This window comes from Rhineura floridana, chromosome 11 (genome assembly GCF_030035675.1).
Source record: "Rhineura floridana isolate rRhiFlo1 chromosome 11, rRhiFlo1.hap2, whole genome shotgun sequence".
In the NCBI taxonomy this organism is placed as follows: Eukaryota; Metazoa; Chordata; class Lepidosauria; order Squamata; family Rhineuridae; genus Rhineura; species Rhineura floridana.
In genome coordinates, this window is record NC_084490.1 from 41500984 (window position 1) to 41527728 (window position 26745).

A 26745-nucleotide genomic window follows, 5' to 3' on the forward strand; every position below is an offset into this window, starting at 1 on the left:
ACTGAGGATGCTTACTCCTCATTCCTCTCCATCCCCAAATTTTCATACATATACTTCTGCAAATCTTGGAGACACCCCAAGCCTGATGATGCCTCCTCTGTGTACATAGGTTATGATCAAGGCTGCATTTCCCCGCCCCTGCTGAGGGCTTATATCCATAATAAAGAATAGCTCATGCTTTCCCCTAATTACAGGTTTGCAGAAGAGCAGTTGTGGCCAGGAAATGTTTGCCGATGCTTAGGAGTGCTCTCTTTGCCTGTCAACCTATAGGTGGGGAGAAAAATAGTTCTACCCACTCCATGGTTAATTTCAAAGGGGAATGCTGGCATTCAAGCCTGCCTAATGCTCACTTCCATTCCCCTTATCTGGAAGCCTTAGACACCTCAACTGCACTAAAGCTTATCTCGTTGAGTCAGTTGTAATGGAAGGCCACTTTGCATGCTTTCGCAAGCAGTTGCGTCACACTAATGTACATATGCCAATAGGAACATTCTAAGTTAATGAATATTGGACATATCTCTCTGTTTCCAGGGCATGACATTGACATGGATTCCTCACGCCAGAACAAATGTGAACTCCAAATCAGTTCTGAAGTTGGAGTTGCTGCCAATATTTCACTTAAAGCAAAATCCCAGGCAAAGGGTCCAGCCCAGGCAAAAACATAGATAGGAACTCTCTACATGTTCTGTTCCAAGTAACTATGTGTAAGCCAGACTCTGTTGAGGATTCCAAAGGTTCTCCCAGGGATGGGCAGAGGAAGGTGTGTGGGTTTCACAGTTGTGTGTGTGAGCACAAAAACATGCGGAGGCAGGAATTGTTGGCTACCTTTCTCCTCCCTCTATTTACCTCTGCTTATCTGTCTTTTGACAGTTAATTGCCCCTGGTTCTCTCCATTGCAACCACTAGGGAAAATTAGCCATTACAAGTAAAGATAATATAAGCAAACATTCCATGGAGAAAGACTGCCAACCACACCTGCTTCCAGGTGTGGGCAATGCCCTCTCCAGCCTTCTCTACCGGTTTCCGGCTTTGGAATTCTCAGCCATTCAGAGCCAGGCTTACACATGGTGACTTTTGACATGGGGAATGTAATGCATAGCGAGGATCTAAAACACAAACCTTTCAATTCAACAAAGTTTAAATAATAATTGCAATTATTTTAATGATTTATTTACAGTTAAATAATAATGAAAATTGCCAGCTTCTCTCTGTCTGAAATGCTTGCTTCTGTTATAGGCAAACCAGACATAACACATGAACAGGCTCTTGATGGTGGTTTTTTTTTGGCAGGGGGTGTTTTGGTTTTACTTACTGTGTGAGACAATGATCAGCAGTAGAGGAACAACAGGACCACTTAACCCCTTACCTTCTTGTCTTTTTTTAGTTCAAAAATCTATCTTCCCAAGCTAGGGATGGGCAAATCCATCATTTTTCCAATCTTAAATTCAATTCTCCTCATTTCCACATCAGTTTATGATTACTTTTTTTAAAAAAGTCCTCATTGCAATTCATCAGGGTCTTGGTGTGATTTTCTCCTAATATACTCATTTTTGTATGCAGTTCTCCCTAATATGCATATTTTTGCAAAACATATTTCTCCTAATATTTATCCTTTCCCTAATATAATACATTTTGTATCTTTTATTTTCACAAACACATGCATTATTGTACACATCACTTGGCTGGATTTTCCATTGCAAAATCCAGAGATTCAGATTGGTGTGTTTTGGTTCACCTAAAACTGTGGATTAGGTACATTTGCCCTGAAATGTGAACTGAAACATTTCCCCCCCTTCCATCTCTACCCTCAAACTGTGTTTCTCCTTGGTAAAGACAGAGGAACCCCATATCTTCCAGCCTCCAGGTGGGAAAGCAGCTTGGGGAGTGATTTTGAGCATTTTGAAATGGCAGGAAGGGAAAGGGTTAAACAGCCCCTCCATCATCCCCTATCTCTGATCCCAATCCCTGTATCCAACAGCTTCCCTGCCTTCCCCCTCCCAACTTATTTTTTTGAAAATGCAACATCTGGAGGCTTGCTTGCACATCTCCTTTGTCTTCTTTAATTCGGCCCTGAGCTAGCCACACAAACCTAATGGAAAGGATGCACATTAATTTTTCCTGGATTAAGGGATCAAAGCATACAAGAGGTAAACACATTCTCTCTTCCTGTGCATCCCTGTGTATTGAGTGGTAGGGGCTCAAGAGAACTAGAATCAGAAATTTCTCCTCCTCTTCCCCCCCCCCCAGCCAAAGATATCCCACTTTACTATTTTTACAGTACTGGCTCTGGCAGTGAAAGCGGATTCCAGAACTGACTCATATTAAGATCCCTCCCCGCTGACTGCAGCGGGCAACGCTAAGCGTCCATTTGACAATCTTATTATTTTTAGCTCCTTCTCTTTTGTGTCTGTCTCCCTTTGGACAGCCCTCCTTGAGGCTCATCCAGAGGCAGCTATTCATCCCTGTTACAGCAAAGACCTGTTTGATTTCTGGCTACGCTCCATCAAAGGCTAGATGAGGCTTTGATCGGTCTGAGCAAGTGGGCTGTGTGTTTGTAGGTGCGTGTGAGCAATGCCTCAAATAGTTTTTCTTTACACACCCTTCTCCTCCCCCCCTCCCCTTTTGGCTCTGGAAAGAGCTGGTGAGTTTTTCCCCAAGCTGGACAAGCACCCAATGGGTGATGATGCTATTTAAAGTTTGGAGATGTATATAAAACACACACACACATACAAACTTTTTGTTTTTATTTAAATTGGGGAACATGTCCTTATGTTCTTCAGGCATCAGAGAAACACGCCAGGTCGTGGTATTATCTGCTGGTCTCCAGCATCCCCTGCTTATTACTACAGCCAGCGTTGGAAAGACAAAGGGTTAGCAGGGCTTTGTTTATGTGGATGCCTCTCTAATCCTCCCTCCTTTGCCCTTTTGCCCACCCTGCAGGCTCACGAGCGACTGGAGGAGACAAAGCTGGAAGCAGTGAGGGACAACAACCTGGAGCTGGTCCAGGAGATACTCAAAGACATCACTCGCATCGCTCAGCAAGACAGCACAGCTGCGGAACTGGCTCGCATCCTTCAAGAACCTCACTTTCAGGTAGGAGGCGACTGTCTCTCAGGATCTGGGGAGGGAGATGAGAAGAGGACCGGAGTTGCTTCCAGATCTGTGTGGGGAGAGCCTATGCTGCACTGATGGCGAATCCCTGGGCTCTTTTGAAGTGTGTTTGTGTGGCCTTGGCCTTGTCAGGACAGACAATCCACATAGGACTCATTCTCATAAGGAGGTGTTAGCAGGAATCCCAGTGCAAATCAGGTGTGTGTGTGTGTGTGTGTGTGTGTGTGTGTGTGAAAGAGAGAGAGAGAGAGAGAGAGAGAATGGGGGAGAGATGCCCTTTGACGCTATATTAACAAGGGACATCTGGGGTTTGCCCTATTTGGCAGTGGAGCTTTGGGGAAATATTCTCACTTCGCAATATTGAGCTTTTTGTTTCATACCAGGCTGAGGGAGTCGCATTCAGTCAACAACATGAACAATGAGATTTATTTAGTGCTTGCCATGTATGTATATGTGTGCATGTGTGTAATGAAGACAGGCTTTATGCCATTTATACGGGCATCTGACTAACACTATTTAATTATTTGCAATACTTATTTACTTACTGCATTTGTATCTGGTCTTTCTTCCATATGGAATGCATGGTAGTACTACGGGTGAGCGAGAAATATGATTCAGTTTGCATTTCAAGCCGAATCTATCAAATCCGCACTTTCCAAACCAGTATGAGAACCAAAACACAGCCATCCTTTGGAATTTGCACTTATTTGAATTTTGCAATGCAGTTTGCCAACCAAACAACGTTTACAGAAATGCATATCTTAGGGGAAACTGTGCATAAAGATAAATATATACATGAAAAATAACTTACAAAGATGCATTATATGATGAAATGGCTTTCAAAAATGTGCACATTCGTCAAAATTGCCTACAAAAATGTGTTTATTAGGAGAAATTTGCACTATAATGCTGGAGAATTTTCATGAGGATTTTTTTTTAAAAAAATTGCAAATTGCTGCAGAAATGTGAAGAACTGAATTTAAGATGGGAAAAATGAGAATTGGAGAGAACCAAAAGTGACAGATCTTTCCATCCCTAGTTGGTACACCAGGGTTCCCAGGTAGCTCCTATCCGGGAAGTGACCAGATCAATACCTGCTTAGCTTCAGCAAATTTGCTGGATCCTGTAACTTCAGACTATGCCATATATACATGAGATTGCTATTATTTATTCTAGAGTGTATGCGTGTTTAAGGGTTGGAAAACTTTGGTAGTCAAGCATAAGGTGGCACAATGGAGGAGTTTTACTGCTTTAAAGATTTTGTCTCTTTTGTTTTAAGTGGTAAAACACTTAAGTGTTTTAAGTTGTTTAAATGTTGTCTTAAGTCTTTCTTTGGGGTGGGCAATAAATCCAGCTGTTACTGTTCCTAATCAGTTTCTGCTTCACTTTCTGTGAACAGAGAGTCTTACAGTGCTTCCCTTGTGTTGATCCAGAGGATATTGACTGCTTAGGGGTCTGCTTTGCAGCTTTTTTACTTGATATTAGGGATGAATGAATCTGTTAATTTCATTTTTCCAATCTTAAATTTAATTCTCCACATTGAAAAAAAATCCTTATGAAAAGTTTTCAGCATTGTAGACTGACTTTCTCCTAACATACACATTTTTGCATGTTATTGTCACAAATGTATGCATTTTTATATACACACTGTTTGAAGAGAACTGCATTGAAACAATTATTTATTAATTATTATTTATTTATTACATTTGTATCCTGCCTTTCCACCAAGGAACTCAAGGTGGCATACAGATATGGTTCTTCCCCCCCATTTTCTCCTCACAACAACCCTGTGAGGTAGGTTAGGCTGAGACGCAGTAACTGGCCCAAGGTCACCCAGTGAGCTCCATGGCCGAGTAGAGATTTGAACCCTGGTCTCTCAGGTCCCAGGGTAACTGTCTTTCAATTCAAAAGGTGTGCATTAGGTAGTTTCTCATTAAAAAGCAAACAATGTCAAATTTGTCCCCCATCCCTGCTTGACACTGATGTATGCTGGGGTCTTGGTTGAGCTTTGGCTCTCTTGCCCTATTGTACAGCTGCCTGGAGATGGAAGAAGTCTGTGGCTGAGGCGGTGTATACTTGAGCTAAATTAAATGAATACTTAAATGATTTAGGAGGAAATCTCTGGGTTTTTTACAAAATGAGTTTATAGTGCCTAGTCTGATTTAGAGAGCCAATGTGGTATAGTGGTTAAAGTGTTGGACTATGACCTGGTTGACCAGCGTTCGAATTCCCATACAGCCATGAAGCTCACTGGGTGACCTTGGGCCAGTCACTGCCTCTCAGCCTCAGAGGAAGGCAATGGTAAACCCCCTCTGGATACTGCTTACCATGAAAAACCCTCTTCATAGGGTCGCCATCAGTCGGAATCGACTTGAAGGCAGTCCATTTCATTTTCAGTCTGATTCATTTCCCCAGTTTTCAAAGTTCAAAGTTTACTGCTGGATTTTGTGTGTGTGTAGGGTAGGTAGGTATTGCCTGGGCTGCTCTTTGAACATGTGGACTGTAAATTCATAAAGAGCACCACAAGGAGGAGCAAACTGCAAAGAAAAGGGAGCTTTGGAGTGGGCATGGCCTTGTGCCTGGTTTCAGTCTCCAGCAGGATCTAAGCCCTCCTCAGGCTTTCTACTCATGTATAAAACTGAGCAGGGAGAGTGGAGACTATCATGCTAAGTTCTCCTTGCTGCCGCCCGCCATTGCTGTTCCATCACCCTCCGTGAGTTGGATGGCAAACCTCTGAAGCGGGGAGCCCCATGTTCTTATAGATTCTCCCTGCATGATTCAGAACCCCTTAAATACCCAGGGTTCTAAATCACACAGGGAACCTCCACGAGTAGGTTGGGGGAGGAATGGAGCTTAGCCTACTTGTCTGCACTCTTGCGTTGCTTTTACACATGAGGAAATTGCTTGGAGAGGGCGCTGTGCTACACCGAAACATGCCATTTAGCACTGCAAATTTAAAAGGAAAAGGCTGATGCTGTGACTTGGGATAGCCGCTATTGCCATTGTCAGGGCTGGCTCCATGTTTGAGGAGGCCCTCGGCAATGTTCCTTCAGTGAGTCCCCTCCTCCTTTGGAAGTCCCTGGCAGGCTTACCTGGTAGCAGTGGCTGCAGAAGCCCTCTCAGCAATGTCACTCAGTTGGGTCTAGCACCACCATTTTAATTTCCCACAATGCCTTCAAACAATAGCATCACTCTGGAGCAATGTGGGAATTTTAAGTGGCAGCTAGACCCAGCTAGCAAGTCCAGGGGTGCTGGAGCATCATGGTGGGATATTTTTTAAAGCCCCCTCCCCCCCAAAATAACAGAATTGTGCAAAGCTGATAGGGGTGTTGCAGGCTCTCTTTGGAACCCTACAAAGCTTTATAATAAGGTCTCAAGGCTCCCCTGTCTTTTTTAGAAAGACTCCTTATCATCAGATTTCAGAAGCAACATTTTAACATATTTGAAATGCTACAGAGGTTTTAGATCCCTCCCCCCCCAAAAAAAAATGCCATTCGGAAGTTGCTATTATTTCATCCATCCTCCAAAGAGTTCAAGATGACACACATGGTTTTATCCTCACAATAATCCTCTGGGCTCAGAGAGAGTGATTAGCCCATAGTCAGCCAGTGGCCTCCATGGCTGAGCAGGGATTTGAAGCCTGGTCCCCTCTCCAAATCCTAGTTTGATTGACACACTACACATATTGTAGTACATATCTAACCACTGATATATGACTTGATAGTTCACCAATATACTATGTGTGTAAGTGTGTTCTTGCTGGGCTAACTCTAGTCTGTGTTTCACATTGCTGTTGAGGAAATCACTGTGGAGGAGATCCTGTCCTGATCAAGAACACGTTAGGTAGGATCCAGACTATGCTAAAGTTCTGTCTAGAAGAAATATGTGTACATAGGTTAGTGCATTGGGCCTAAGAGTAGGGAGCACTAGCTTCAAATCACCACCCAATAACCTTGGGCTGGTCACCTCCCAGTCTAACCTACCTTAAAGAGCTCTTGTAAGGACAAAACAGGATAATTCCCTTGTATACCACCTGGAGCTTTTTGGAGGAAGGGAAGGGTAACAAAAGTAATGAATAAACAGAATATGGTGAGTATCCCATATTGTGTATGTGTACTTTCTGGGATGTATCTTGTAAGTTCATGCCAAGTATGGGAGGCCTAAGAGATATCTGGCATGCTGGTCTTTGCTACATAAGGCAAATCCTTCAGGTGGATATCTAGTATCTAGTGCATAAGAAGGGTTTTACAGGCATCTAGCTTTTCACATTATTCTCCATGTGGATGGGGAGATGAGGCTAGGATGGTGCCGCTGCCACCACCATGGGATCCTGCCAGTTGGCACTGATGTGCAGTAGGGCCACTGCGGTGGTGGTTTGTGGAATGCCCTTGCTAGCGAGGTGTGCCTTTCTCTGATCATTAACTGTCAGGAGGAACAGAAACACTTTCCTGTTTATCTAGACATTTGGCAGCTGAACTATACCATTCCTGGCAACCCTGGAATTTTTAGCTGTGAGGAGTTGTGACTGGTATTAGTTGTTCTTAATGTTATAAAATGTTTTAACTGTTTGTACTGCTGCCCTGTTGTTTGCTGTCCTGAGCAGCTCTTGGACGATTGGTGGGATAGAAATTTAACCTGTCTCTGATCTCTGCTGAGCAAGCCTTTCCATTGTCTCCTCTTCTCCACCCCCACTCGTGCTGCACCCCCTTCTCAGTCCCTCTTGGAAACCCACGATTCTGTTGCCTCCAAGAGCTACGAGACTCCACCGCCCAGCCCTGTCCTGGACCCCATGTTCAACAACCAGCCAGTCCCCCCAGATGCTGTGCGCATGGTGGGGATCCGTAAGACTGCTGGGGAGCACCTGGTGAGTAAACTCTCTCTGGCTGCCACAGTTTTGGCCACATTTTAGTTTAAAGACTGGTGTACTTAATGGACCTGTAAACCCCCCCCCCAAAAAAAATATTACCTGTCATTTACAAACAATGTACACGTAATTCTGTAAATCACCAAATGTGTGCCATCAGTGTACAGAATAACATATACTGTATATTAGGTTGCTGGTCTGAAGTGTGTTATGCTGCTCCTTTAGTTTTACATTTTTAGAAAGTTGTGTTATTTGAAAATAGTGTCATGTTACTGTTAGCTATCTTGGGAAAATGCCGTGTGTTGAAAAACAGCATACAATTTTTCTGATTAAATAAAACCTGATGATGATGTACTTTTGGTTCACTTTGGTTGGGGATGAGGACTGAGAAGCTGTTTGACATCATTTCTAAAACAGTCATTTATAAAGTGCCCAAACTTCTTTAAGAGCTGTACAAAGTTTAAAGGTAAGGTAATCCCTGCCAACAGGCTTACAATCTCAGGCCCCATCTGCACTATACATTTAAAGCAGTATTATACCAATTTGAGAGTTCTTCGGAGATCCCTGTTTTCTTTGCAAAACTACAGTTTGCAGAGTTCCTTGGGAGCCACTCTGGGAATTGTAGCTCTGTGCAGGGAATAGGAGTCTCCTAACAACTCTCAGGACCTTTAACAAACTATGTTGCTTTAAACAGTCCTGTTTAAAGTAGTACCATAGAGCTTTAAATGTATGGTGCGGGTGTGGTCTAATAGACACAGTGCAAAGGAAAAAAGGATGGAGAGAGAAGAGGAAAGAAAGCAAATTCAGGCACCAATTCTTGAAGTCACATATATCCAGAATATCTAATTGAAATCCATAAATGGGCAAAATGCCCCTAACTTGAATCAGATTTCTCAGAAAGAAGCCCTTCCCCAACAAAGGAGATATCTCTCTTATTTCTAGGCCAATTGTGATTTTTGCCAGAACAGCAGCAACAGTGTGGTAGAAGAAGACGGGAGGGGGAATGGAAAGACTGATGGGTGGGCGAGAGGGTGCTGATTTGCAGGCCGGCAGGCCTGGGTAGGAGGGGACAGAAAGGGAACGGATGACAATTCCCTTGCAGCTAATGGCAGTATGGGGGAGCAATTTTGTGTCACAATCATAGCCGGAGATGGTCGGTAGATCTCCTTCCCTGCATGCTATAGTCCCAATGAAAACGGGCCATTCCATGGCTGCTATTCGTTAAAAAACAAAAGACAAACAGTGTGCTTCTAAGGGACACATTTAGCATCATGTTTAGCTGTCCCCAAAAATTGCTCAGTTCACATAATGTATCTAGATTTTAGAATGTAGCTTTCTTTGGCACACAGTTTACATACTCCTACCAATATATGCAAATGTCAAAAGGTGGCATCTTGTCATGGCACAAATATATAGTATCCTAGAGCAGCCTTCTCCAACCTGGTGCCCTCCAGATATTTTGTACTCCAACTCTGACCAGCCTCAGCTAGCATAGCCAATGGTCAGGGAAGATGGGAGTTGTAGTTGAGAACATCTGGGGGGCTTCAGGTTAGGAAAGGCTGCCCTAGAGTGTTGTGATGTGGCTAACTGGTGGAATATTACATTCCAATAATTAACATGGCAGTACGAGGTTGCTGCCAAATGAGGGAGACACAGGAGCTACGAACGTAGATTGCTTCTGATAGGCTGGGAGAGAGAGAGAAAAATCTCCATACTCAAATACTAGCTATTCCCCATCACGAACATTTCACTGCTTTGGGGGCTTTGGCCAAAAAGCAGTGCGTACATAAACCGAACGATACCATCGCTGTCATGTATTGACACTGTGCTTTTGTTTCTTCCTCTTGCCTCAGGGTGTGACCTTCCGGGTGGAGCGCGGTGAGCTGGTCATAGCACGCATCCTGCATGGTGGCATGATTGACCAGCAGGGCCTGCTGCACGTGGGTGACATCATCAAGGAGGTGAATGGACAGGAGGTGGGCAGTGACCCACGGGCACTCCAGGAGGTCCTCAAAAATGCCAGTGGAAGTGTCGTTCTTAAGATCCTCCCCAGTTACCAGGAGCCACATCCACCTCGCCAGGTAAGAAACTCCTCCATTTAGCTAATGTTCCCCTGCCCCCAGTAAGGTCTTGCTAATTGCTCCCCTTTCCATCCCACCTTTGACTGGAACAAAGGTCAACCATGCACTCCATCTATGACTGAAAAGGCAGGTTTTTTTACACTTGATTCCTTACATTTTTTCCTTTTCTCCTTCTGTCCTTTCAAGATTCCTTCCTTTCAGAAAGATTCCCTTCCTAAAATGATGGTAATTAGGTTGTCAACTAATTAAAATAATTCATAACTTTTATATCTTTTTGCCTTTCAATGGGTTTTCCTATTATCAGAACATTAATATCTATGCCTTTTTGAGCTATTGGGGGAAGTACATGATTGCTTACAAGATGATAATAAAAGCTCTTTCTCATGGTTAAAAGGGAAGACCTTCAGTAATATTTTCTTCATCGTTCACTGTTACAGAAACACACGAAGGATGGAAATAGCCTCCAAAAATAAACAAGTGTTCTCTTAATTTGTAGACCTAGCAATTTAAATTTGGCCACCACTGGTAAATCAATAAAATATTGAGTTAATTGATCTGTTGGTTAAACCAAAGAAAGCTGGCAATGCTTTAAAAAGCCCCTTATTTGGGTAGCTAAGCCCACCATATGTTTGGCCAAATACTGATAATTATGTAGCTTGTAGGGAATTGCCAGGTAAGAAGACTCTATAAATGCAAAGCCCAGAGGCTTTTTCTATGCTCAGGACATTTGCATATGTTGCACAGATGCTCTCATGTTCATATCTGGCACTTACAGAAGAGTCATAGAGGGTCATCTGGGGAAGAACTGGCAGTCTCAACTGAGGCTCTGTCAGGCAGGCAATAGAGAGGAATGAAGCAGGAGTCCAAAGTCAGCACCTTGGTCAGTGCACTGTGGAGCCACAGACAAGACTGCACTAGCAAGCAGTGCTAGATCAGGGAGCTGGGAAGCCGAAGTGTTGCTCCAGCACTAGTCTGGAGGCTAGTGAGGGCTGAAATGGTTTTGCTTTTTAGTCATGGGGTGCAAATATCCTAGGCTATGCTGCCCTGGAGGAGCTCTGTCCCCAATTAAAGGGGCCACACTGCATCCCTGAGGCGTGTTCTCCACCGAGGCTGTGATGTCTCCTGCAGCCCCTGGGATTTGTATGTTTGATTGAAGCCAGGATCTCCAGAGCTGAGGAAGTGTCTGTGGAGGAGTCAGTGTCTGTGGATGTAAGCAAGAAAATCCCCAAGAGCACTGGGTGGACTCATGACAGACAGTTAGTATTCTTCCTTCTTCTGGAAATATCTAGCAGAGGGGTTGACGCTCTGGCTGCTTCCTGAGCTAGTCAAAGAAGAGGATTGCCCATCTTCATGACTCCCCTTTGCTGATGCATAAAGTATCTCTGTGTGTACTGGGTTATGACAGATTGCCTTGTTGAGGGACTCCTGCTGCCAGTCTCAATGGACACAGGGGAGAGGTTCCACACAATCAAAGCAAAGATGTGTTTGCATCTGAGATGCCTGCAATGACATGCCGATTCCAACACTGGGGGGAAAATCAGATGTGAATCAAAGGTACCCTATAGAAACCAGCCCCATTACAGCCACATAGAGCATATGACCCTTCTGATCCCATTCCCTGTTCCTCACATTTCTTTGAATTATGGTCTGGCAACCATGACCACATGCAACACTAATACACAGTTGGGCATTTCTCACCTGGGTATGCCCACTTAGGTGTTCCTAAACCTTTTTTAAAAAAAAATGCCTGCCATGGTTAAGACTTAACATATATATCAGAACACAGGAAGCTGCCTTGAACCAGGTCAGACTATTTGTCCATGCGGCACATTGACAGCACCTGCTACCTGGAGTTTGTCTCCCTGATCCTTTTAACTGGACATAGCAGGGACCTTTTGTATGCAAATAATGTGTTTCAGCACTAAATGATCTTGAACAGATCCAAACATTACCTCCTCTTTCTGTAAGGATCATTGCAAAGAGTGCTTGAAGTAGGGTGAGATGGGGTGAATTGCCATCTCAGTACTTTTTCAGGTGCACCTAAACCCATCTCATTTCTTTTCAATGGAGGTAATTGGATCTGGCTTAATGTGAAGCAAAACCGTCCCACTGCCCCATTCGCGGCACACTTTCAGCACTGGGTACAAGAGCTATGAAAATATGGATGCCCAATGGCTAGTGTTAGAGGTTTGGAGAAAGGAGGGGAGAAGGAAATTTGCCCAGTAACCCCAGAAAGAGCTCCATGATGAGAAGAGTCTCTACCCTCTTATATTATATTCTAAGAGCCAGGGACTCACCAAGATCTCTCTGAAAGAAAGACAAGCTTTTGGGGAGATTTCAGAATAAAGAGGACACTACAGTGAGCTAAAACAGGATAAATTTTATTGGAGACTGTCATGGCCCCGTCAGAGGACTCCTCAGATGAGAACGACTCGGGAGTAACAGCAGCAGACCCAGGAGCAGCAGAGTCAGAAGGAGGCATGGAGGAGCCTCCTGAGAATCCAGCTCCTTCTCCCCCTCAGCTGCAGAGCACCCCAGATACAGCACAGTCCCTGCAGCCAGACACAGACAGTGAACAGGATACTCCCCCCTCACCTGCAGAACGTAGACAGCAGAAGGTCAGGCAGAAGAGAGGCAGGCCTGTCTCCTGAAGGCCCAAACGCTGAGAACTCACACCTGCTGTCAACCTTGCTCTTTATAAGGCACACCTTGGCTGCAGCTTGTTGCTGACTGCAACGTCAGGCGTGGCTTGTGTGTTCCTAGTTTCCTGGCACCCTCTTTCAGACTGACCCCTTGGGACTTGATCCCGGACCTCTACTGACCTCACTTCTGGACTCCTGACTCGGCAAGTACACTTCGGACAAGCCTGGCCCTTATCAGCTCCCCTCCTCCTAGACCTGGCAGATTTATGACCAGACTGCTGGCTAAGGACTTTACTTCCCTGCCAACCACCCAGGAATTTCCAGCCCCCCACCGGCCCTGCTGACGCAGTGTAGAGCTGACAGAGACCAATCAAGATGCTCTTCACCTGTTAAGTGAAGCGTGCAGATTTTGCCTGCTGAGACATTTAATTGTGTTGCCTGTACTTCTGACTTCCATCTGAGCCCACTTCTGCAGAGATCCCAGAAAGCTATTGTTGAAAATGAGGAGTCCTGATAGATTAATCTAGGATTAGCTGTCATTGGTGTGGCATTCTGAGATGGGGGTGTAGCTTTCTCCTCCCTCCCATCTTCCTTCCAATGATGCTGATCCTTGACCCTAGTCCTCAGTAAGTACAAGGGCAATGAGTAAAGTGAATTAGTCAGAGATGTGATTTTAACTTTCTTTAAAGCCTATGACTCTTTCCAGACCGTAATAAAGGCCTCCTTTATATAAAAAAGGTAAAATTTATGACAGTTTTTATTCTAGAATAACAGGCCTAACCCATATTGCCTTAACTTCTTAAGCCTGAGGTAGAATAACATGACCCAACTTGGACTTTCAAGTTTGTGATTTGTCTGAGCTGAGTGACAAAGAAGAAACCAATGGTGGCAGATGAGGCCCAACTTTAGGGACTAATGGAGATTAAGGATGCTTGAGAAATTCAGTCTTTGCAAATTCCTTGGTCTGATTTGTACCACTTGGGCTAGTGTGCAGATTGGAACATACCTCTCCAGCAGATTTTGCACTTCTCATAATGTTTGAGACTTAATTTAAATCATTTGTGTCCCACCTTTATACTAGAAGTTGCAGTGTTGTGACATAGTTTTATGCAATTTAAACATGTCAAAATATGCATTTAAATGCATGCGGGGGGGAGATAGATAGATACAGAGAGAGAGAGAGAGAGAGATTATGCATTTTTAAATATGCACTTCAAAAGGAAACACAACTTTGAATGAATACTTATTTTGAGTCTCTCTTTAAATAGCAGTTTAATGCAGAAATGGAACAGAACAGAATTATGGATAAAAACATGTGAAAATGACCCACCAGGAATAGACAGATTTCTGCATTCTTGGCTGAGACTGAGTGCTATAACTCCTCCTCCCTTGCAAGCTCTGAATAGGAAAGAGAGGAACCTCTGCTGCATCAGCCTCTGTCAGTGTCCCTCCCCCCCTCCATTCCTCCTTTGCCAAGCTACTTTTCCGTTCTGCTCCATCACACATACCCTCTCTTTGTCTCATGCGGTGAGGTTCAAAAGTGACTTAACGCTTGGGTGCTTTGGGTAGAGTGGTGTAAGAATTAAATAAGCAGATGTCAACGCAATTATGCATAGCCCACTCATGCTCCTATGAATATGGGAAGCTGTAGGTGTGTCACACAGCCTTTTTTGGAAACCTGGTTCTGTGTGAACCCTATATCACATTTCTGCTCAGGAGTCAGAGCTCTTAGCCCAGCCATTCATCTCAGGCTTAAACCCAGTGGTGGCTGGTGGGGCAGTGAAATCCATTCTGGGTTTTAGTTTGAACTTTCAAAGACCTGTCCAAGGTGCTGATTCACCCTGAAAGTTTGAACTAAAACCCAGAGCAGATTCCACTGCCCCACTGACATGGAGCCAACAGTTGCCACTGCCTAAATCAACCTGGACTTCACACCTTGGAGAACCCTAGCACTGCATTTGGTCCATCAGAGTGCAAGAAAATTATTAGGAAAGGTCTGTTGCCTCCTAAGATCACTCCATCTCTGTTTTCCACATGAAAACATTTCCTGAGCCCTCTTTGTAATTGTGTATGGTAAACACTCAAGGAGAGGAGGGCATCAGAGGAGCACACTACCTCTGCCTTGCCTCGGTGTTGTTCTTGTTACCCTCCGTGAGTTGGAGGGCAACTGCATGAAGTGCGGAGGCTCCCCATGGAAGGTTCTAAAATGTACGTGGAGCCTCCACAAGTACAGAAGGCTCCACACAGTCACCATCAGTGTGTGTGTGTGTATGTGTGTGTGTTTTTCAGCCGAAGTCAGGCAACACTCTGTGTCCAATAACAACCAATCATAGGACAGGGTAAGAGTAAGCAAAACAAGCTCCACAATAAACAGAGAAAAAATGTGGCTTCTTTGCCCTCCATCATTTCACAGGTGAAAACAGAGACACACCTGTAACTGCAGATGCTCTGAAAACTTTGATCTTTGCAAATTCTGATATGAACTGACCTGATCTGCACTGCTTGGACTAATATGCAGGTTGGAACTCAACTATCCACCAAGTTTCACAGTTGTCGGAATGTTGCAGTGCAGTTGTTGGCAGTTTAGACATATCAAAATAGGTTTAGAAACGCACGTTTTGAGAGAAAATACACTTATGCATGTGTATGTTGAGTGCAAATACATTTAGAAATGCATATTTGGAGAGGAAATGTATTTGGAAATGCATGTTGCAAGAGGAACTATGTTTAGTGATGCATATTAAATGCTATTTTTTGTGCAGATTAATTTTAATTGCAGTTTAATGCAGAAATGGGAAGGACTAGGTCTATCGAGAGAAGTGAAAGTGACATGGACCAGAAATAAACTGATTCTCTCATTCCTACCTCTGACATTCTCATCCCAATGCCCACTAAGGCCTCCCACCGTTGTCTATGATACATGGCTGACAATTCTATTCCAGGAATGGAGAACCTCCAGCCTGCAGGCCTAGTTAGACCCTGCATGGGTCCAATTTGGCTCATAAAACTATTTTTCCCCAAACCACACCCATCTGCCCCATACCTGATAGATGTGATGTGGTGTGAGGCAGGTAAGAACATAGCTCCAAAGGAACAATTGGGAGCTTAAAGGTAGCTCCCAACTGTTCCTTTGCAAGTGGGGCTCACTCACAGTTCCCATTGGGCACTCCCTTGGGAAGCTAAGGAGGCACAGTGCTTTGCAAGCACTGACTGTCAGCTGATGCTGAGAGCCTATAAAGCCATATGCTTTATAAGTATGGGGCTTGCAAAGCACCATGTCTTTGCCCACAGCATTTTCATTTCAGTCAAAGGAAGACTGATCACCCGATATCATTGTGACATCAGGTGACTGATAGGTAGGTGGCCCCACCCACCTGTCATATTGGCCTGTGGTAGTGGTGGCGGAGATAAGGATCCATCCCATGGGCTATCCAGTTCCCCACCTCTGCTCTGTTCTATCTGATCTGTGCAGTATTTGTTCATTCTGCAGTAGTCCAATCCTTCACTGCAATAGGTCAACCTTTTAAAAAGCTGATTGTTCTTTTGGTTAAATGAAAGACAGACAATAAAACGTCATTATCCTATAGTCTCCTGTAATGCTAAACCAAAACATAGCTTAGCACGAACAAGCAAATGGTCAGGTTCCCAGTGCAAAGATTGCGGCCACTTTGCTGTTCCTCTGGCTCCACTGCTGCTGCACTGTTGTGAGCTAAGCCATTGTTTGGCGTAGCATGTCGTCCAAGCCCAGGTTTATGGTTAGTCTTGCTTCAGACAAACCATGAACTGTAACCAAGGCTAGTTCTTGGCTTACTCTTTACAGTTTGGCTTGGGGAGGCAAACCACAAACCCAGGCTCAGATGTAAGCATGGCTTAGCCCTGGGTAGCATGGCAACTGGAGGAGGAGCACTGCAGCCATAATCGTCACACTAGGAACCTGCATATTTGCACAGTTGTGCTAAGCCATGCTTTGGCTTAGTGTCCCATGTGGACTGAGCCAATATGTTACCAACTATTCCAATTATAACTTGGCAACTGCAGTGTGTAAAATGCAGTGTGTGACACCTTAGCGCTCATGCATATGTATTATCTACAGGTGCATTATGCATCCACCCATCCACTGGAAATTTAACTTCTGGATGCCACTGGAATCTTGAAGAGTGGTGACAGCTATTCATTCTAACAAAATTTAATGAGGTATCCCCCCAAAGGCAAAACACGCACATCTGTTTATCAGGAACAAGAACAGTTCCTGGTCAACATGGAGACTTGATTCTTCCTTAAAGTCTGCAGTAAATGTCAAGTGCTCTGTTCCTGCTTGCAGGCATTTGATTGGTGTATTCTCCTTTGGGAACATTCCTTGCAAACCTACCTGTGGCATCTCTCTATTGCCTAAATATGGCCCTATGTTCCCAATGTTCGGCTTCAGCATGAAATGTGAAATGCAGGAAAAAAGGGGAGATGATTTGAGACGTGCATGCGCTCCGCATGGAACGGTGGAAGATGATCTGAGGCATACATACAATGGTTGAGTGTTCCCTCGTGTGTTGGGCTGGCCCAAATGGGGATGCAGAGTAATGCCTGGTAATGCTAGAAGCATTGCAGAGAGAGAAAGGGAGAGATGGTGTAATGAGTTAGCAACAGCTAGTCCCCTGCCACAAAGCCTGTGCTGATTCCAAAGGGGAATTGTTTTCATTTGGATATAATCCTGCTCCTTTGTGGAAGCAAAGAGGATTATTTCACACCAATAAGCATAAAAAATGTATGATAGCTAAATGCAGCCTAAGAAAAAGCAGCAAAGGCTCGTGTGTGTGTGTGTGCGAGTGCTGGGGAAGAGCAAACTAGCTCAAGAGCCCAGTTTGCTTTGCAAGGGAGCCACTGAGAGTGGATACATGATGGGGAGGTTGCATTCAAGGCCAGTCTTAGCAGAGTGAGGTGGCCACCTCAGAAGGCTAATGATGGGGAGGGTAGGTGGAGAACAGCAGCAGCAGCAAGATCTTTCAGAGGGGGCAGTTGGTGTCCTGCATGTCCTGGCCTATGCCAGATTGCTGCCCTCAAGTGCATCATCACCAGCATTGAAATCCAATTCAGTTGCCAGTGGTTATAGGGGGGAAATTCATTGTTTGTTTGCATTTTAATGAGAAACCTACCTAATTTATACTTCTCAAACCAATGCATGAACTGAAACCCAGGTTTCCTTCAAAAGCTGCACTAATCCAAATTTTGCGACATAGTCCTCCAACCAAGAAATGTTTCCCAAAATTTATATATTAGGGGAAAGTGCACGTAAAAACAAATACTAGTGAAAATAACATATTTTTGGGCAATTTTGCCTAATATATACATTTTCCCAAAGCAATTTCCCCTAATATAATGCATTTTGATGTGATTTTCATTAATATACGCATTTTTATGCAAACTGTACCCTAGTATATTAAATGTTGTGCCTATTATTCATTTGGAGGACTGCATTTCAAAGGACAGCTGTGTTTCGGAGTTGCATATTGATTCAGAAAGTGTGAATTAGTTAAGGGCGCCTTTCAAAGCCATCTGAACCAAATTCCTGCCCATCCCTAATAGCCAGTGCCTCATCCATTTTCCCGATCACAGCATGTGTGAAGTACAGGCAGGTTTGACCTTTGACACCATTTCATTGTTGAAATTAAACGTGGGCCACAGGAGTAGGGATTTAACAAGAGAGGTAGAACTGGGATTCTTTTTTACCTTTGCTGCTGCATGAGTGCTGAGTCTGTGAGTTCCTTTGCAAACATCCTTCTGTGTTTTCATCTCCACAAGCATTTGGATGCGGGGTGGGGGGGGCGGAATGAGCAAAACAGTCTTGACAGACAGGCTTGGAGATGATCCGTTTCCCAGGAGACATCAGCAGTTTGTGCCTCCCGTGAATGCAAATAAAAGGAGTCTATAAGGAAGAGAGAGTGCTTTTTGCTCACTGCCTTCCACCACCAGGATTTATTGTTTGAAGATAATGGGCAAAATGGATACTGTACTAGCCATGCTCTTGCTTTCCAACAGCTTTCTGAGTTTGCCCTTGGCTGCCAGATTGCTCATTTCAGACCACAAGGAGGGTGTTGTTATTGATAATAACAATATTGTTGCATGCCACCTCAATCTCCGAGCAGGGGTTCATGCAGGGGTTCTTTCTTGGAAAGAAGGTCAGCAGAGACTGTGCTCTCTTATAGGATATATGGTTTTTATTTATACATCTATACAGCCTGAGCTTGCTATGGAGGTGTTCAGAGCATTAACAGTCCATCAGATCTTGTTCCCCAAGTCCCATAGCTTTGGAGCCCCTTCAGACACAGAGAGCAGGCCTTTCTGTGTGTCTTTCCAGCTTCAACCCAAGATGAGGCTAAAAACACAAGCCTCTCTTTGGCTCCAGAATGGGGGGGGGGTCCTCTCTCCAGGAAGAGTTCCAATAGCAACAGGATCACCTTGTGCTATATTCTTACATATACTAATGGTGGCCACTTGGCAAACCCATTAGCTCACAGGATAGTTTAACAAAGGAAACTAGTGTGACCAGTGGAGAGGGTTTCTTGCCCTGCAGATCCCAAATCAGAGACTGGAAAGGGGATTCATAGAAATCATCCATCTCAACCCTCAGTCCCATAACAATATGTTTCACTAGAAACCGTTGCTAAAGAAAATGGTGCCAGGCCTCAGTTAACCAGATTTTGAACTGTGGCTTAATCTGCAGAAAGAGGCAGGTTAATGATGCTTACCTCCATACCATCATCATCATCATCATATAATAATAATAATAATAATAATAATAATAATTTGCTGATTTCTGCAGATCAAGCTGCTGTTAGGTTTTTGTTTTATTACTCTGGGTGGAGGTGTGCAGCTGGCCCTAGGTGGGGATGCACTCTTCCAGAAGGAGCATGTTTGCAGTTTGGGAGTACTGGTGGACTCAACACAAACTAGGGATGCTCAGGTGGTGGTGGTGGCCAGAAATGCTTTTTACCTGCTTAGGTTCACAGTTGGCTTTACTAAACTATCTGGAGAGAGCAGAGCTCACCTCAGCTATCCACACACTAGTGACATCCAACTTAGACCAGTGTAGCCCAGTCTGTGTGGGGCTCCCTTTAGATACAGCTTAGAAATTTCATCTGGTACAGATGTGGCCATTGATTAGTGCCAGGCAGTCAGAGCTTATTATGCCTGTATTGTATCAGTTGCAGTGGTTGCCAATACATTTCTGGGCCCAGTTGAAAGTGCTGGATTTGAGCTTTAAAGTCCTGAATGATTTGGGACTGGGTTACTTAAAGGACCACCTGCACTCATACCAGCCTGTCTGTACCTTAAGATCTGCATCAGATGTGTTTCTTAAATGCCCACCTGCTAAGACAATTAGTCTGATAGTCCTGCAGTTGTGGTTCTCATTTTCATGTCAGGTCAAGCAAGCCTCATCTCTTGGTATTTTAAACAGGCCTTGAAGTCCTGTATCTTCTCTGATGCCTCCAGTGGCTAATATAAACTGAGTTGTGTAAATACTGCTATGCTTTGGTTTCTGGATTTTGTGGCATAAGCTGAGGGTTTTTTTGGATGTGTGTGTGTGTGCTGGCTTATGTATAGGTTTAAATCATATGGTGGTTGGGTTTTTATATATATATATATTGTAAGCCACTTCTTTTCTCATGAAAAAGGGACTGTAAATTTGTTAAATAAATAAATAAAAAGATCCTAGTCCAGTCTCTGATGGGAAAAGATGTTCCATCAGGGACTGAGAGCACCTGATACCGCAACCTCTTCATCACCCTGATGCTTCCACCTCTGCTTTCAGGGTAGGTTTGGGTATAGGTGATATGGAGGCTTGCAGGATTGGGGCAAGCACAGCTGTCAACCACACAACTGGAGACTTGAAATGGAGAGAATTGCCTTGTTGACATTTTGCTGTTATCCATATCTTTCAAATCACCTTCACTGCATCTCATATTCTCAGTTCCATGGTTTCTGATGTCACTGCCACAGTCTACCATGACCCACAAGTTTCCATCTTGGCTGCCTATTGATCCTGCCTCACTCTTTGGATTGGTCCTTTTAATTCTCCTCCCCCATTCCAAAGCCTTCCAGTTCTTCTCATGTTGCTTCCCTTCCCTTCCTTAGGTGTTTGTGAAGGCCCACTTTGACTATGACCCAGCCACTGACAATCTCATTCCATGTAAAGAAGCTGGGCTGAAGTTTATTGCCGGAGACCTTCTCCAGATTGTCAATCAGGATGACCCCAACTGGTGGCAGGTATGGAACTTGTGTCAGATAACTGAGCTGTGTGCAGGGTCAGGCTTCAGTGGTGGGAGGCAGGGGGATTCAGCATGGGTGACATTCAGGACGAGCTGTTTGCAGTTAAGAAATGTATCCATATTGTTCCACGTTCCACAGGGTTACATCTGGGAACTAAGCCAGAGTGAATAGTCAGGGAACTTTGGGTGGTCAGATGCGAGAGAGGACATGGCTCCTGCTCCTTTGATAGTTGTGTAGAAGAGGGCATTTCACCAGGTGTAGCTTGCATGACACACTTTTGTTGTTATGTGCCTTCAAGTCAATTACGACTTATGGCGACCCTATGAATCAGCCATCTCCAGTAGCATCTGTCGTAAACCACCCTGTTTAGATCTTTAAGTCCAGGTCTGCGGCTTCCTTTATGGAATCAATCCCTCTCTTGTTTGGCCTTCCTCTTTTTCCACTCCCTTCTGTTTTTCCCAGCATTATTGTCTTTTCTAGTGAATCATCTCTTCTCATTATGCATGACACACTGCACCTGCTGAAATCCCTTCTTCTACCCAACTGTTAAAGATGGAGGAGCCTTGTCTTCTCCACCCTAAGAGAAATCTGTCCTGTATTTCCTGAAAAGGGAGTAGAAGCATCATTGGCCTCTCATCACAAAGAGACAGTGGGACACCTATTTAGAGTTTTATCTTCGGTTTACAATCCAGATGATGACTGTTCCTGCGATGCTGCCCATTTAAGAAACGCACAGTATAATCCATGTCAGCTACTTACTTTGGTGACTGTGATGGAAGCCTTTTACAGAGCAGGTCGGTATGCAAACGCATGTCAGATTTTGCTCAGTTGTAGCCTGATTTGGAGTGCTGCAGTAGCATAGAGCATTTCCTAAACGATCTGCAGCTCATGGAACAGATATTACAGGGGAAACACTATGACATCTGGCCAGAAAATTCAAATCACTATACGCTAGGGGTGTGATGAGGATTCTTCAAATATTTGATCAAACTTCATAGGGAGGGATGAGGAAATTCAGGGCCCTGAAAGGAGAGAGAGAGAGAGAGAGAGAGAGAGATTTTTGCTGTTTATTGAGACGGCTGCCTGATGAACTCTACCTACCTTTTGGTAGCAGCATCTTGATATTTTTTTTAAAGCTTTCTCTCTAGTGTTTGTACTGGCAGCAATACAGGTCCGCATTCAGTAGCCATCTCCTTCTTCCACAAAGGACCCAGTTGCAGTGCCATTCCAGGGCATGGGAGGTGGAATGTGGCCCTCCTTGCTTTTTTTATGGCTGCCACTATAGTTCTCCTCCCACCCCAAATGATCTGGAACAACACTGTGTTCAGATCGTTTATGGGTAAAGGAAATGGTAGTCTGACCCGTGAATGGGACTGTGATATTTGAAGGCCATATACAGCTCAGCTATATAGCATTCATGTTCACTTCTTCTTCTTCTTCATCATCATTATTATTCATATTATTATTATTATCCCCCACCTTTCACCCTAAGGTTCCAGGTGGGTTACAACAGATTGAAATACAAAAACAATTAAACAATTACACTCAAACTGCACATGTGGATGGACAAGGAATCTGGGGGACCGGAGAAGGGATTGCTCAGAGCAGCCAGGAAAGAGCGGTTATTGCAGGGGTGGGGAAATGGTGGTCAGGCTACAATTCCTGGGACTGATAGGAGTTGGAGTCCAACAACATCTGAAGGGCCACAGGCTCCCCGCCTCTGTCTTGTTGCTGTTTGCCCAGCAATTATTTTTGGGAGCAGCCAGCCCCTGCCCCCAGCGTTCAGTACCTATTATATGTGCCCCAACCTCAGGCGCTGGGACTCTGGCTGAGGAGGGAGTTGCAAAATATCAATATTTTGAAAGGAAATATGAATAAATGAAAGAAAATACTAATATTTTGGAAGAAAATATTGATCAAGGGGAAGACATGGCTCTGCCACCTCCTCCACTGTGACTGAGGCTGGTCAGTTTTCCTGTTAGTAGAGACTGGCTGTTTTCCTTTTAGAAAGGAAAGGAGAAAAGCAGCTTTCAGTGCCCCCCCCATCCTCGGCAAGACCTGAGTCCTTAATGTGAGGGAGATTTGGCTTGCTTCCTTGCACGTGAAGCTTGGATTATTTGAGTGGAGGGGGGTGGCAGGGTGTGGGAGAGAAACCTGCACTGCTGTGCTGTGCTGTGAGTAAAATCAGTAAAAGAACTATATATCTGAGGGAATATTCAAGGAGAAAAAAATGTTCCACAAAGATGGAGAATACATGAACCATTGAAAAATCTGGAGCTAGATCCAAATTCATCAGAATTCTTGCCCATCCCTAGGCCCCACCCATCAATGGCATGTGCCCCCCCCCAGAAGGGAACATGGCCCTTGGGCTAAAAAAAAGTCTCCCCCGCCTTGGCTTTATTGCAACTCCTTTATTATGATGATTGTTGAAAATGAGCTGTGTATTTTTGTGGGGAAAATGTCTTTTCCATGATCATGAGTCCCCCACACTTAACTGCCAGCCCGGATGCTCACTAACTAGCCTATGTTGTTGCAGGCCTGCCATGTGGAAGGCGGCAGTGCGGGCCTGATCCCGAGCCAGCTTCTGGAAGAAAAACGCAAGGCATTTGTGAAACGGGACCTTGAAGTCACACCCTCATCTGGTAAAAGACACGTCCACTGTGAGAGCTTAGCGGAAGTGGGAAACAGACCAGTCTAATCTGGCAACTTTAACCAGTGCCACATGCAAGCCCATAAGGATCAGGATTTTGTGATCCATGGACACTCAGCGTGCATGCAGGGAAGGGGGAGAGATTTGATTTTGTCCACATTTTAATGAGAAACTATTTGTTTCGTACTTGTCAGACCAATGTGTGTACTGAAACACAACTCTCCTTCGAAATTCACACTTCTGTGAATTTGCAGTTCTCCAACCGAATGTGTACCAAAATGAATATATTAGGGGAAAGTGTGTACAAATTGAGTTGATTGGTGAAAATAACATACAAAATAACAACAACAAAAATATTGTTCGGGGAAATTGATTGCAAAAACCTGCATACAAACTGTGAAATCCACTCTGAGATTGGGACAACTTTTCACAAGAATTTTTTTAAAAAATTGCAAATTGTTGCAGAAATATAGAGAACTGTATTTAAGATTGGAAAATGAGAAACTAAGAGAAACCAACATTAGCAGATCTATCCATCCCTATCTGCATTGAAGGCCTGAGATGGTGGAGAGCCTTCCACCTTTTTTTCCTCTTGGAGGTTTTCCAGACTTTGTTTGGTTTCCAGTTCAGCCTTCTGATTAGTTGGGTGTCTTATATGTATATAACACTTCCTGAGTAGGTAGCCGTCGGACTTGAACATGCTGTGAGTCAAGGCTGCCTTGAACTTTTCAGCTCTACTCTGCTTGTCCCAAGAACGTAATAACTGCTAAATCACACTAACAGGCCCATCTAGCCCAGTGTTTCCACCAGCAAGCTAGCCAGGCAGACACCTGTGGTAAGCTTATCAGCAGGACGACACAGGAAGTGGAGCTGCACCGTTTTTGACAGACCTGAGGGACACAACAAAACTTAAAAGCCGTGTGCTTACCTAAGGTATACAGATGTTGCATGGCCTTACAAGTCCTCTACTGCCATTGTATGTGGGCAAACAACTGAAGTTTCATTTTGGCTACCTTTTAACATAATCACTGCTATTGTTGTTATATGCCTTCAGTTCGATTACAACTCATGGCGACCCTATGAATCTTTTTGGATATATTCATAGGGTTTTCCTGGTAAGAGGTATATTCAGAGGTGGTTTATCATTGCCTTCCTCTAAGCCTACGGCACCCGGTATTCCCAGGCAGTCTCCCATCCAAGTACTAACCAGGCCTGACCCTGCTTAGCTTCTGAGATCAGATGAGATGGGACTTGTTCAGGGTAGTACGGCTGTAGAACTTAATCACTGCTATACTTCCTGAGAAAGCCTGGTGGCTTCTGGGATGGAAAAAGGTGGGATTTGCAGCCCCAGCCCCGGGAATGCAAGTGGAAGATAATTGCTATGACTCAGCCATTCCTCCACAGGAAACTCTGTTGCAAACTGCTTTCCAGGACTCCCGGTCAGAGCTTGGAAAAGTTACTTTTTAAAACTACAATTCCCATCAGCCCCAGCCAGCATGGCCACTGGATTGGGCTGATGGGAGTTGTAGTTCAAAAAGTAACTTTTCCAAGCTCTGCTCCCGGTTATATGTAATCAGATGACCTCCCCCCAGAAATGAATGGCAGCAGAATTCTACTGGTCCTCCTCCACTCCTCTTCTTCCAGCTGCTCCTTATATGTGCGATAGCTTCCTGTCTCCCCAACTTTGTTTTGTATCTCCTCCCCCTCCCCCCACAGGTGCCTTGTGTGGGAGCCTCAGTGGGAAGAAAAAGAAAAGGATGATGTATCTGACCACAAAAAATGCAGGCAAGGGATTGCTGTAGTTCTTCACTTTTCTCTAGCTAATTGCAATGGCAGGAGCTCTTGGGAGAACTACATCTCCCGTAGTCCCTTTGCACTACAGGATGCTGTTTGCCAATATGATGGGCGGGGCGGGGAACCCTCCTTATCCCTGCATGCTTTCGCTGCTGTTTCTGTCACTGCTGACTTAAAGGAATGGAAAGGGGTTTGTGTTTGAGTGGTGGGTGTGGCAGGGACAGATTTTGGGGATGGGTGAAAGTGACAGAGATGGTCAGGGGAGAAGCAGGAATTCCTCTCTGGCTTAGGTGTTAATCCAAGCTGGAGAAGAGTTTTGGGAATCCTTTTACAAAGTGGGCATTAAAGCCCTCTGAGTTCTTTTCTGGGCCAGATTCAGAGGAACTTCATGAGCATCTCTGAAGATTACTCCCCTTGCCGAATACACAACTGGCTTCCTAGACAGGTAGATGAAAGTATTTGCAGAACTGCCAAGCAGATGGCAAGCAATGAGCACCAGGTTTCAGGAAGCTGGAGCCAGGGCAAGGAGGTACCAGGATTGACTCTGCTAACACTTAACCACTTTTTACGTTATCAACGTGAATAGAACTGATGGCAGCATTAGGTGGTATCTGTGTGGTTCAGGAGCCACAACTTTTCCTGATGCTGGCGGTGGGAGAGGCCCACAGAGAGCAGAAACCTACTTTTCTTGCTGACCATTTTTTCCTGGGAAACGTTTTCTTGAAATTGCACCCCCTTATGGTCAGAAGTATTTTATGTTTTAATTGTTCCTTAGAAGACATGAGCCCTTTTCAGGCACACACGCATGCACACACACACACACACACACACACACACACACACACACAAACATTTACTGAACATGGAAAAAGGGCTACGATTATCTGCAGGGACTTGTTCAAAATAATAATGCTTAGCATTTGCTAAAGCTGAAAATGAATTTTGAGGTGGGGTAGAGAGCTAAGCCACTTCTCCAAACCCACATTTTCTTGAAGAAATTAAAAATTATATTCAGCTTTTTTCTTCAGCATTCCCAGTTACAGATGCTTTTGGTTTTAGGGGATTTGAGGTTAGGTAAGGTAAAAAGTGCTTAGTTTGGCACACTGGAATGTAACATTGTAATCTTGAAATTATGAACTAGACTTTAAAATGTGGGTTTAAAAAGCAACGCTCAAATTTTAAAAATGAATTTTTGACCAAATTTTGATTTTTGTCCAAAATTCCACATGGTTGGATTCACATGGGCAACTCTTTGCTGGATTATGAGGCCTGACATTGAGCGTCGTAAAAAACATAAGGAGAAAGATAAGTGAGGCAAGTCAAGGGAATCTGTGGATTCCA

At 44.3% G+C, this 26745-nt stretch overlaps 1 protein-coding gene and 1 pseudogene across 4 annotated transcripts in view; one reads left to right on the top strand and one right to left on the bottom strand.

Annotated features, from left to right (window-relative positions):
- MPP2 (MAGUK p55 scaffold protein 2) overlaps positions 1–26745 on the top strand; it is a 78856-nt gene that overhangs the window by 39942 nt on the left and 12169 nt on the right. For all 4 annotated transcript variants that reach the window (XM_061589335.1, XM_061589337.1, XM_061589338.1 and 1 more), the window contains exons 4-9: positions 2941–3093; positions 7826–7975; positions 9829–10056; positions 20826–20957; positions 23497–23602; positions 25327–25395. In XM_061589335.1, coding sequence (XP_061445319.1) covers positions 2941–3093; positions 7826–7975; positions 9829–10056; positions 20826–20957; positions 23497–23602; positions 25327–25395 — 838 coding nt within the window. The remainder of the gene's footprint in view (positions 1–2940; positions 3094–7825; positions 7976–9828; positions 10057–20825; positions 20958–23496; positions 23603–25326; positions 25396–26745) is intronic.
- Positions 24769–24887, bottom strand: LOC133368174 (5S ribosomal RNA; annotated as a pseudogene).